The 13252-nt window shown below is 38.9% G+C and overlaps 1 protein-coding gene across 1 annotated transcript in view; it reads right to left on the reverse strand.

Moving 5' to 3' along the window:
* Window positions 1–13252, reverse strand: part of Cntn5 (contactin 5) — a 445387-nt gene that overhangs the window by 59924 nt on the left and 372211 nt on the right. Inside the window, exon 16 of the mRNA XM_051156769.1 lies at window positions 13090–13239. Within this exon, the coding sequence (XP_051012726.1) occupies window positions 13090–13239 (150 nt within the window). The remainder of the gene's footprint in view (window positions 1–13089; window positions 13240–13252) is intronic.

Raw genomic sequence — 13252 nt, forward strand, 5'->3', positions numbered from 1 at the left:
GATAGCAAGTTACCAAGAAGAGACTCGATATTCTAAGAGCATATATAGGGGGAGGAGGTCTCCCTCAATCACAGACATAGGGGAGGGGAGAAGGGGGGAAGTGGGAGGGAGGGAAGAATGGGAGGAACAGGGGAAGGGCTAACAATCGAGATGTAATATGAATAAAATAATAAAATAGAAAAAAAAGAAAGAAAAAAAAAAGCAAGCCATAGGAGAAACCCAGTAAGCAGCATACTTCCATGGCTTCTACCTTAGCTCCTCATTTCCACTCATGATGGACTGCAAGCACAAACTGAGATAAGCCTATTCTTCTATGAGTTGCTTTTGGCTATGGTGTTTTATCACAACATTAGAAAACAAACTAAAACAGTGGCCTAGCGTCCTGTTCCCAGGCAATTTCAGAATTCTGAGTATCATGACCGTCAGGGAATTCCTACTTAAAACAGTAGAAAATGTCAAACAGTTTGTTAATACCCAGCCATTGTGGCTTCTCTAGAACACTTGCTTTATAAGGAAGGGTACACTTGCATGTAAGTGCACACTTGACACTATTCTTAACAACACGTATCTGAGTAACAACGCAACTGGACAACACAGTTTTTAGTATTTTTAAGGTATATCTTTTGTCTACATCACTGACTGAAGTTTGTAACTGTATCTGCAAATTAGATTTCTGAATTCTTCTCTTGGCATGGGAAGACCCCTTTCTGGGTTTTTCATCCCTTAGAGTGGTGGGATGCTCAGCACCTATGGGCGAGCTGTGGAACGAGCTGCTAGCTTCACAGTGAGTCTCTCTTCCAACCCACTGAATTTAAGGTGCAGAGCTGAGTACAAAGAACTATAAAGTGCGGGCCACTCATGGTTTAGTTTTTTAGCAAAACATATTTGAGTTTTTCATAAATTTTAACTCTCTGAGCAAAACAATATGTTTAAAAAGAAACTAGTAATGAGGCTGGAGAGATGGCTTGTTACCCACATGGTGAGCTTCCAAATATTAACAAATTCTGGTACAGAGGATCTGGTACCCTCTTCTGGCCTCTGCAAGTATTAGGCCCAAAAGAGACATGCACATAAAATAAAATAAACATAGAAGAATGATGAATATTTGAGGCTTCCAGAGACTGTGGAGGCAATGTGGAGCCTTTTCTAAATTAACACATTTCTGTAAGGGCATCATCTGTAAATAGCCTATATTTGGTAATATGCCTCAACGTTGAGCTTGTCAACAAGCCATTTTGAGACAAGTCAACCTCTAGTCAAGTAGCCAATGTAAAGAGCTACAATCTTCTTTGCCACATTCTAGCTTCCCTTTTAATGAAACGTACACAATAGTAAAAGGGGCCTATGATTGATAGTGCTTTAATATTGTATATGGATGGATTTTGAAAAGCCTAAGAGACATTTGCAGGAGCAAATGATAGAAGCGGCAGGTCTTGGGAGCTGCAGGCCAGGCCTGTGCTTTGCTGTTGGGGCCTAATGCTGCACTCTCATTCTGCTCAGTGTACATTCCTTAATTACATGCAGACATGGTGGCTGGTATGCTCATGCATTTCCTTTTTTCAAGTTGGGGACATCCAGTCATTATCTCCGCCATGCCATGGTAGAGCTTGCATTTTAATTATAACCCTTTGGTTTATAATACATTATGAAATATAATATATGACTTAACCTCCCAGAGCTTTTCTGGTATGAAGGTTCTATATAATTCTCATCAGAAGCATAAAATCCATAAAACCAAAAATCTCATAAATGCTCTTGGAGAAATATGTATTTTTTTAAACCAAATATATTTTTAGTGTAGTTAGTGAGAACCAGATTTAGAATTAAGTATAGGGGCAGCTTTCCCCTCAATCAGCTACTGATAAATGCCCCAAACACACTAACTCAGAGGACTGAGCTTACACACATGCTGGACAGCTGGATTCTGATTCTTCTGCATTGATTTCTGAGCAACCACCCTTCATGGACATACGATCTAGTTGAGACTATACACGAGCTACAAGCACATAGCTGTTTCAGGTCTCATCTGGAGTGTTGGAATGTGAGCTATTGTCTCTTTTTCCTTAAACATTGGAATCATCCTTATTAGTATCCGGAATGACCAGACTAGAAGGAACTGGCTTAGTATGAGCAGACTAGACTATTACGGGGTTCTTGGTAAACATCACAGTTTGTGTAACATGCTACACATTACCACCACAGCTTAATTAAAAACTAAACAAAGGAAGATGAATGCTCATTTTACAACATTTTTTTCTCTCCTTCAAAGTCTCCAATTACAGTAAGTATTTACATGGCTCATTAAATAATACAGCTTTGCTAGAGACCACGGAAGTCTTTGAAATGGGAAGGCTGGGTGGTTCCTGAAGTAGCTGGCACACAGCAAAGATGCAGGAGTGTGGAGAGGGTGGGGGATCAGCCACACAGAAAAGGTGGAGTCAGGAGAGACACTTCGAAAATATTTTCCTAATAGAATTGAAGTATACTGTATATAAATATTCCCATTAACACTTGCCAATTAGGGTGCTTGTACGAAGACTAAAAATTAGGATCCCCAAACCAGAAGCTCCTACACTAACACCAAACCCCAGTGCGATTTCCTTGAGTTAGCTTTTGGTTTTGTCCTTCTCAACAAAAGAAGAGGACTGTGCGGAGAGGAGACCACCATACACGAGGCTCCATTTGGAAGTAAGATTGGAATCAGAACTGCCTAGCACCCACTAAACAGCCTTGAACTCACTCATCCTTACAATTCCTTGGCCCTCGTTTCTGATCTGCGGCACGGGAGGAAGCACTCCATTAGAGGGCGACTGCTTGCATGTCACAACTGAAGCTTACAAGGACGTTCAAGTGTTTAGCGCAAAGCCTGAAGTTCATGTATGGAATTACTCCGACTAGGAAACAAGAGACTCACGCCCACTGCGGGGGTTTTTGCCTTCTCATCCCCCTGCCCCTCTGTTATCTTCTGTTTGGCCTTCATCTTGCATTTCACCCTTCCTTCTGTTTTGAAACCTTCGCGGCCGTGACTTGCCTGCTAACGAACACTTTCCATTTTAGAAAGGCATTTGTTAGAATCAGCAGATTGGTTTGCAAACAGCCTCTGAAATGGGAGGCGTGCTTCTCAGTTGTATTTTGGAGAAAAGATTTGTCTGGACTAAAGGGGTTTTATAGTTGAAAAATACTCTCTGCTACATGAGGCATACTGTTGTTTTATTTTCCTTAATTATTGAAACTTGGTTTTAGGGGTCTGCTGCTTGCTATAATTTCTGTCCTATTTTAATCTTACCGGGGACCATTTCTTCTGCATTATATAATTAAATTACTCATTGGCTTGAAGAAAGTCATAATGTTCACTTACTTTTATTTTATTTTAGATTTTACCAACTATTTCAGTAGAACAGTTTATATTTTCTTTAAGACAGAGGAAGAAGACTAAAGTATTAAAATGCTATTCCAGCCTGTGCCTTTCCTTAGTACACAGCAGTGTCTGACCACTTTGACTTTTCTAATTGTCCTCAGTAAACAATTCAGTCTAGATCTTATTTGGTCTGGTTTTCAAACTTCCATTAAGTGCTAGTCACTGTTAATACAGAGACTCTTGGAGGAGACTAAACCAGGCTTATCTTATATGGTGTTAGTACTTTTGTACCTTCAAGCTATTTTTTTTTTTACTATAGAAGCAGAGTATGTATCTATCCCAACAGGATTTTATTCTGTTTCCTCTATTAACTTCTGAAGTTAGATTTTTCCCATTAGCAGTTGTGGACCGGGTCTGAGGATGCAAATAGGAAAACAGGAACTGTACCTTTTCAGGAACTAGAAGATAAATTACAGCTAAAGAGATTGTAACAAGGGTGAACTGAGTCTTTTCTTCACTTGCTGTGAGCCATGTAGCCTCAGATGCTGGGGTAGACTGGGTAGAGAATATGACAGGCTTGTAGGGAGTGAGTAGGGCAGCCAGTCTTGCCATCCTGTCCTAGTCCCCTCTCCAGGAGTTCCTTTTCTCTCCAACGCCAACTGCCAATACTAATAGGTCATTTTCCTATCAAACGAAAAGCAGTGGATGGAGACACTTTGCAAGAGCAGAGAGCTCAGTGCTTCCTTCTTCCACCTGGAGACATGACATTGGGCTTCAGAGTTTTGTACAAGGACACTCCATTCCACACTGAGCTACCTGAGCAGAGGTCAATGCAGAAAGTAGAACAGCCTATATTTCTAGGGCTTAACAAGCAGGTGTACGGAATGGTCACTGTGGGGCAAAGGGTACCATAGAAGGCAGATTTGACTAGGCTTAGTGGAATTAAACCCTGATAGGGGTTCTATGTCACAATGAGCCCAAACCTTTGTAGAAAAGGAAACAACTTTTGCAGCATCTAATACCCAGTGAGAGATGACAGAGATGACTTCACCTATGTAGATACTTGACATTTTTTTTTGGGGGGGGGTCTGGCAAGTACCAGCCAGAGTAGAAGTTTCATTGGAGAGAAAGGAGACAGAAAAGAAGAGAGGATATAGCCAGATCACAGCTTCCCAGGGTCAAACCTGAGCTGGGATGGAAAGGCAGCAAATGGAGTGCATGTGAAATTAAAGCTTTTATTTAAATTAAGTAGACTTTAAATATCTGAAAATGAGACTTCCTTAGAACCCAATAGTGACAATGAAAAAGTCAGGACTGATCAGCAATGTGTGTGTGTGTGTGTGTGTGTGTGTGTGTGTTTCATTAGTATGTACTGACAATTTCATCCATGTATACAGTTATATTCTGAAAGTATATAGTAGTGTACTCACTGGTTAATCTGTCAGTCTCTAATGGACTGTGCCAACTTCATGGTCACACAGATAACCTTGGATAAACGCCATGAGACATAAGACAAAACCAAAAGTCTAGAATAGAAGTAAAGATTACAGGAATCTGCAGTAGTGGGAGTGAAATAAGGAAGTCCACAGTAAGCAAGCAGATAGTGTATTTAGGAGAAGCAGTGGGAGGAGAAAGAAGCTGTTTTGTCTTTGAATTCTACCAGTAGTTTGCTCTGGTCTGTGTACAGGTGCACCATGACACACCACAGGAAGCATGTGTCTAGGAAAAGCTTTTGTCTGCATGTCCATTTGATGCATCTAGCTGCAAGAGTATTGATTTCTTAAATGTAGAGATACTATTTTTTTCTTGCGTGGCCAGAAAATTTGTGGCATATTTTCCATTTCAGAATCAAGAAGTAGTGGTGGACAGAATTCAATGTGCCAGGCAGCTAGAGAGCTATTTCTGGAATAAACAATTTTATACATGGTTTTCATTCAATACTTGTTTTTCTTTCCTTTGTTAGTCTCCTTCTGCTACAAGAACCAAAGGAAAATGTTACTTTGTGGGAAAAATATCAAATTCCTCTTACAAACTCAATACTAGGTAAAGAGAAGAATGTAATGGCTGCATGTGAGGGTCACAGGTGGGCTTGTTGGGGAGATGTTGAACCCACATACATTTAGTTGGAAACATATCTTCAATATAAAAAAATTCTCATTTTGTAACATAATAACCCAGTTAATGACGATGGTGATAATAGTACAGATGTTAATATTCATAAGCATTTTCTTATGTGATACAATGATCATGTAGGTTGTCACATGTCCTAGTCAGCTTTTATTGTCAGCTTGACATAGTTTTCAGCCATTTGTCAAAAAAGACTCAATTGAAACATTGCCTAGATCAGACTGGCCTACGGGCATCAATGTGGGGTATTGTCTTGATTATTCATTATTATAGGAGGGTCCAGCCAACCCTGGATGGTACCATCCATTGACTCTGGTCCTGGGTTGTTTAAGAAAGTTAGCAGCTTAGCATCAGACTGTGAATGAGTCTATGAGCAAGCTGGCAAGTAGCATTCCTCCATGGTTTCTGCTTCAAGTCCCTGTCTCGACTTCCCTCAGTGATGGATTGTGACCTAGAAGGGGAACCCAAAGGATACCTTCTGCCTCCACTAAGTTGTTTTTGGTCATGGTGTTTGCCACTGCAACAGAAGGAACACTGGTGCATGAGAGTTTCCTCATCTGATAAATGAGACCAAGAAAGCCTCAGGCAGCCTTGTCAGTGGTCAGCATGCTGGTAAATTACACAACAGAACTTTATTCCAAGTCTAAACTCACCTAACAATCTATATGTGTGTGTGTGTGTGCGCGCGCTCACACACAAGCACACACACACACACACACACACACACACATGCATGCACACACACTGAGCTGTAAGTGAAAAGCTTTAGAAACAATGGGTGTTACCAGATAGAGAATGCACAACATTCTGAATGGCATGTTATATGGCTAGCCATCCCCTTTTTATTTGCTCTTCAGGAGTTCCTAGTATGTAACTTGTAGAATGTCGAGGTTTAAGAAAGAAACAGCTGCTGCTATTGTATTCAGTTTGCTTTTCTGTTTCAACCATCTCATATTTAAAAAACGCAATTCCTGATCCATAGTCATCTCTCTTGTGACATCTTTAAAATAACAAAACATTCACACTGTTATGTTCCAAATTTACGCGTTAGTTTGACGAGAGCAGCACACTTCATTAATTAAACATGTTACCTATTTATATCTTTCTCCCTCTCTGTATAATCTAATTAAAACTTGTAAGAAAATTGAAATTGCTCCATAAATATAAATGTGCACCAAAGTAAAAATAGACATCTACTCTACTAGCTTGACCTCCTTCTGCCAAGAAGTTGGACTGAATAAGTTTATACATCTTTGGTGCAAAGTGTTTAATTAGTGTGTATTCATTGTACAAAGTGTGTATTCATTGTACTGAGTTTTATGAGGACCCCATAATACAAGTACATGGCATACTTTGACAATGTGTTCTGGGGCCTACTTCTTTACCCATTAATTATACTATCTTTGTGGACTACTGAAAGTGTTTTGATGTCCAGAAATACCAAAATATATTCTACAGGAAACATGCAACTAAGGTCTTTTTGGTACATGGGAAAAATGTTTTTAACAGAAGTGTTTCACTCAAGACTTTTTTATATTTGCATTTTTTTATTAAGAGACATTTACAGAGGCATAATCTCTCACAATCTCAACATTCTAATGTTGAGACTTTCCCTCTCTCATGTAGCTGTCCATTTTCAAACTTTAGTTGGTTTATTAGGACAGTTTCATCTTGGAATATAAAATAGGTACTTAACGGAGGCAGAGAGTGTCACTGGAGACCACTGGCTCAAGATATTGGTGTCTCTTTTAATCTGTGCTGCCTGAGGAAACAGCTACGAAACTCAACACTTGGCTCTATGCCATTAGAAGCTCAAGCTGAATTTGACATTCAAGTACAAGCAGTATCAATGCGGGCAACCCTCACTTTCCCTATCATACTGCATGAGGCAAGCTCTTCATGCACTTTTAAGACCATTTCTTTCGTCTTCCATAAGACTTTAATGGGGTAAATTATGTCAGGTATGCATATAGTCAGGGTAAAATGTAGAGACAGCAGTTCATGACCGAGTTAGCCCTAAAGCTACATGAAGTATTTGAAATCCATCATCTGAACATGATTTTAATGCAAACACCTTAAAATACAATGATGGTTTGGTAACAGATTTTTAACAGCACAAGTAGATTTACACTTAAAAAAATTGGAGGGGCTACTCATCCCAAATGGATTGTTTATACTTAAAATATCTAATTATAGACATATTTCAAAGTACACACTAATCTCTGTATTTGATTAAGCACAATTAATGGTATGTAAAAGGAGGCAGTGTTTTCAGAAAGCACTTGCCCATCTTACTGTCAGCTATCATTTCAGTATCTGTATAGTGAGCACGTGAAATGAAGAATGGTTTTAGTTAATGAACACCTGGACACAATGAAAACATGACTGATTTTATGGCTGCATGAGAATCCAACCAAGCAATTAATATTCAATATGAAATTTGCACAATTTAAAAGAAGCAGAAAACATAAAATACTACACCCATTCATGATTAAAGTCTTGGAAAGATCAGGGATACAAGGCACTTTCCTCAATATAATAAAGGCTATATATAGCAAGCCAATAGCAAAAATCAAATTAAATGGAGAGATACTCAAGGAAATTCCCCTAAAATCAGGGACCAGACAAGGCTGCCCACTTTCTCCATATCTCTTCAATATAGTACTCGAAGTTCTAGCCAGAGCAATAAGACAACAAAAGGAGATCAAGGGGATCCAAATGGGAAAGGAGGAAGTCAAATTATCCCTATTTGCAGATGATATGATAGTGTGCATCCCAAAATTCCACCAGAGAACTCCTACAGATGATAAACACCTTCAGCAAAATAGCTAGATACAAAATTAACTCAAAAAAGTCAGTAGCCTTGCGATATACAAAGGGCAATTGTGCAGAGGAAAAAACTAAGGAAACTGCACCCTTCACGATAGCCACAAGCAATAAAATATCTAGGAGTAACTCTAACCAAGCAAGTGAAGGACTTCTTTGAAAAAAAATCTCAAATCTCTGAAGAAAGAGATTGAAGTTGACATCAGAAGATGGAAAGATCTCCCTTGTTTCTGGATTGGGAGAATTAACATAGTAAAAATGGCCATTTTACCAAAAGCAATTTACAGATTCAATACAATTCCTATCAAAATACCTACACAATATTTTAAAGACATTTAAAGATCTATTCTCAACTTCATATGGAAAAAGAAAAAACCCAGAAGAACTAAAACAATCATGTACAATAAAAGATCCTCCAGAGGAATCTCCATAGCTGATCTCAAGCTGTACTATAGAACAACAGTAATTAAAACAGCATGGTACTGGCACAGCAATAAGCGGGTTGATCAATGGAATTGAATCGAAGACCCAGAAATGAATCCACACACATATGGTCACTTGATTTTTTGACAAAGAATCCAAATCTATTTAATGGAAAAAGGATAGCATCTTCAACAAATGGTGCTGGTCTAACTGGATGTCTACATGTAGAAAAATGCAAATTGATCCATGTTTATCACCATGCACAAAACTCAAATCTAGATGGATTAAAGACCTCAACACAAAACCAGAGACACTAAATTGGTTAGAAGAAAAAGTGGGGAAGAGCCTGGAACACATTGGCACAGGAGACAACTTCCTGAACAGAACACCAACAGCCCAGGCCTAACATCAACAATCAATAAATGGGATCTTATGAGGCTGAGAAGCTTCTGTAAGGCAGAAGACACTGTCAGAAGAACAAAGTGACAGCCCACAGACTGGGAAAAGATCTTCACCAACCCTACATCTGACAAAGGTCTAATATCCAAAATGTATAAGGAACTTAAGAAATTATACACCACCAAACCAAATAACCCAATTAAGAAATGGGGCTGAGAACTAAACAGAGAATTCTCAACAGAGGATTATCGAATGGCTGAGAAACACTTAAAGAAATGCACAATGTCTTTAGTCAGAGAAAAGCAAATAAAAAAGACTCTAAGATTCCATATAACTCCCATCAAAATGGCTAAGATCAAAAACTCAAGTGACAGCATATGCTGGCAAGGATGTGGAGAAAAGGGAACACTCCTTCATTGCTGGTGGGAATGCAAACTTGTACAACCACTTTGGAAATCTATCTGGTGCTATCTCAGAAAACTGGGAATAGGGCTTCCTCAAGACCCAGCTATTTCACCCCTTTGAATATACCTAGAAGATGCTCCACCACATAACAAGGACATATGCTCAACCATGTTCATAGCATCCTTATTCATAATAGACAGAACCTGGAAACAACCTAAATGGAAAAAGAAACTGGTACATTTAGACAACGAAATACTACTCAGCTATAAAAAAACAAGGAAATCCCAAAATTTGTGGACAAATGGATGGAACTAGAAATGATCATACTGAGTGAAGCAGAAACAGAAAGACTCACATGGTATATACTTACTTATAATTGGACACCAGCCCAAGAGGCATATCCATGAAAGTCTTCACTTACCAGGAGATTGGGATAGTTATGAGGACATCTTATTGGTATTCTAGGTGAAGGAAGTATGGGAGAGTGGGGGAACAGAAGGACCCAGAGGGTCCTAGAAACCTACAAGAAGAACATAATGATGGGCGGATCTGGGCTCAGAGGTTCTGCTCAAACTATGGCACCAGCCAAGGACAATAGGTGCAGTAAACTTCAAACCCATTCTCGGATCTAGCTAATGGACAAGATGTTCTCCACAGTTGAATGGAGAGCGGGGACTGACTCGGATGCGCACTCTGTTGCCCCAAATTTGAACACTTCCCCGTGGTGAGGAGGCCTGGTGGCATTCAGAGAAAGGATAAGCAGCCTACCAAGATGAGACTTGATACCCTATGATCATTTAATGGGGGAGGAGGTCCCCATCAGTCACAGATCTAGGGGAGGGGACTAGGGGGAAAACGGGAAGGAGTGAGGAACAGGAGGACACCGGGATGGGATAACAATTGAGTTATAATCTGGATAAATTAATTAAATAAAAAATCATTAAAAAAGAAGCAGAAAAGTATAAAATCAAGAGTCAAGTTATAAAGCAGAAAAAAAATGAGTTTTCTGTGGGTAACTTCCAAGCATATTTAGAGTCTTATACATTTTCTATCTTCTAAGTTGCTTTCCTTCTATGGAAAAATACTGAGCATCTAATGTATGGTTATGTCTTCCTTCCTTTGTTTAAAATGTTCCTTTTAAAATATTAAACATCCAGGTGTGGTGAGGCTTGCCTGTAATTCCAGCACTGGGGTAGCTGAGACAACTGACTTTTGGATTTTAGGGCAGGATTAGTATTGTGTAGCAAGTTCCAAAACAGTCTGGTCTACCTACAAAGATCCCATTGCAAAGAAACATAAAACAGAACTATAGCAATAACAAAGATATATGTTGAATGCTAGCATCTGACATCATTTCATATTATAAATACACAACTGTGGAAACATAGATATCTTGATTTTCAGAGTTCTTCCATATGATGACAGGATAATGTATGAATATTTGTTTCTCTTCCCTCATATCTGAAACCTGCTTCTATTTCTCTGTTACTTTCACACTCACACTGCCCTCTCAACTATTTAATGTTCGTTTTCATTTAGTATGTTGTTGGGAATTTTCTTTTTTTTTTTTTGAAAAAATTATAATTATGTTTCTTTTTTAACATATACATTTATGTTATTGCACATGAGTAAAAGAAATTACATGCAGCAGGAAGAACCACGAGACAATCAGGAATTATATAAATGTTGCATTCATAGTGATTTGGCCATTTGTAGTTGGCAAACTTGAAGTAAACATCTTTCCTATCTTGTTGAGTCTAAATTTCTGAATAGAAATTAATATTTATCATGTATCATCTCTATTAACTTAAAAACATCTATCTTGATCTAAAAACATCTTAACACTTAACCTACTAAGTTTAATTGAAAGACTAAACTATCTGGTTTTCAAACCCATCAGAGACTTGAGAAGTGATAAAACTTAAATATCTGAGTGAACCCGGAGTGCAGGTTAGCAGCTTCCAAAATGAAAAAAATGACAGAGACAGTTTACTGCCTGAACAGTCACCCAACACTCTGTATAGCGTTGGAGCATCATCTTCAGCCTTCTGGCCCAATATATCTGACAGACATATTTGCGAGGCAGGAGCTATTAAGGACTTGCTTACCCTGTCTTGGCAGAGTTTGGCCATCGACTCTGCCTGCATCTAATGTCCTTAAATGCTGAAAAAGCATTCTCCAAAACCCAATGCCCATTCATGTTTAAAGTCTTGGAGAGAGCAGGAATACAAGGCACATACTTCAACATAATAAAAGCAATGTATGGCAAGTCTATAGCCAACATCAAACTAAATGAAGAGAAACATAAATCTATTCCACTGAAATCAGGAACAAGACAAGGCTGTCCACTCTTTCCACATCTCTTCATCATAGTACTTGAAGTTCTAGCTAGAGCAATAAGACAGCAAAAGGAGACGAAGGGGATTCACATAGGAAAGGAAGAAGTCAGACTATCACTGTTTGCAGATGACATGATAGTTTACATAAGTGACCCTAAAAATTCCACCAAGGAACTTCTGCAGCTGATAAACACCTTCAGTAAAGAGGATATTTTCTTAACACATGGTTTATACATATTTGGTTGTATATGAGTGTGGTAATTTGATGTGTGTATACAAACTGCGAAGAGCAGGTGAGGAGGACTAGGATCATCATTTCTTTAAAAACATAGCATCTCTGAAATTTTCAACTTCTTTATGAAGTTAATATAGAATTTTATGGGAGAGGAAGGGATAGGTTTTAGAACCTGGCATTTGGCAAGGGAAATGATAGGAGCAGCAGTTTAAGGTTATTCTTGGCTATATAGGCAACTCAAGTCTAAGTTGGGCTGGATGAGTCCCTGTCCCACTCCCCAGAACAGTAACAACGAAAGTCAGATCATATTAAAAAATACCTTCTAGACTCTAAATCTTTCCTGCTTCTTATTTCAGCTCCTTCTGGGAGATAGCAAGATAATGTGATTAGGTTTAAAATAAAAGCTGTTCTTTTCTTTTATATGGTCATGAAGATGGTTGTTCAACTGGACATACTTATTCTGGGAGACAGGAAAGAACCCTTTGATTTCCTAAGCTATCAAGCAGATGGGTAGCTCCCACACACAGACTTCCAGGAGGCACCAGGTTCATGCAGGGCCTCCGTCTGGCCTTGCAAAGTATAATTTGTACAGGTCAAGTGGTGAAGGTGGCAGAGAGGAGCTTAAGGAAGTATCATATAATTAAAGACAAGAATGATCATTGGGGAATAAGAGAGTGAGTTGTTCTTATTCAGAATTTTATGGGTTTTCTTAGAACACTAGATTAATTGCCCCTCCTTCATGGGAACTTAAACATGGTTCAAGGCTGGAAGAAAACAGAAGATTTCATAAGCATTTGTTTGTAGAAGCAGTGTCACAACTAGCTGAAAAGAAAGAAAATAAAGTAATTATTTTAAAGAACATACTTTGAGGATATTAGAAATATGCATGCATCAGGCTAGCCATGGAGTAACCATGGTTAACATAACTTGCTTGTGGAGTGATAGAGCAGACAGGCGTTCCATGCCATGGTTCTTACCGGCCTCATTTGTGCGGATCATTCGAGATGGAATGCTTGGATCCCCTGTCCCAATTGGATTGGTGGCCACCACTCGGAATTCATACTCTACCCATGGATTTAGGTCTACAGCCATTGCTGACTCCATGTCTCCTGTGATGATTTCTGGAACTACAGAGAAGAA

This window comes from Acomys russatus, chromosome 14, assembly GCF_903995435.1.
Source record: "Acomys russatus chromosome 14, mAcoRus1.1, whole genome shotgun sequence".
Taxonomy (NCBI): domain Eukaryota; kingdom Metazoa; phylum Chordata; class Mammalia; order Rodentia; family Muridae; genus Acomys; species Acomys russatus.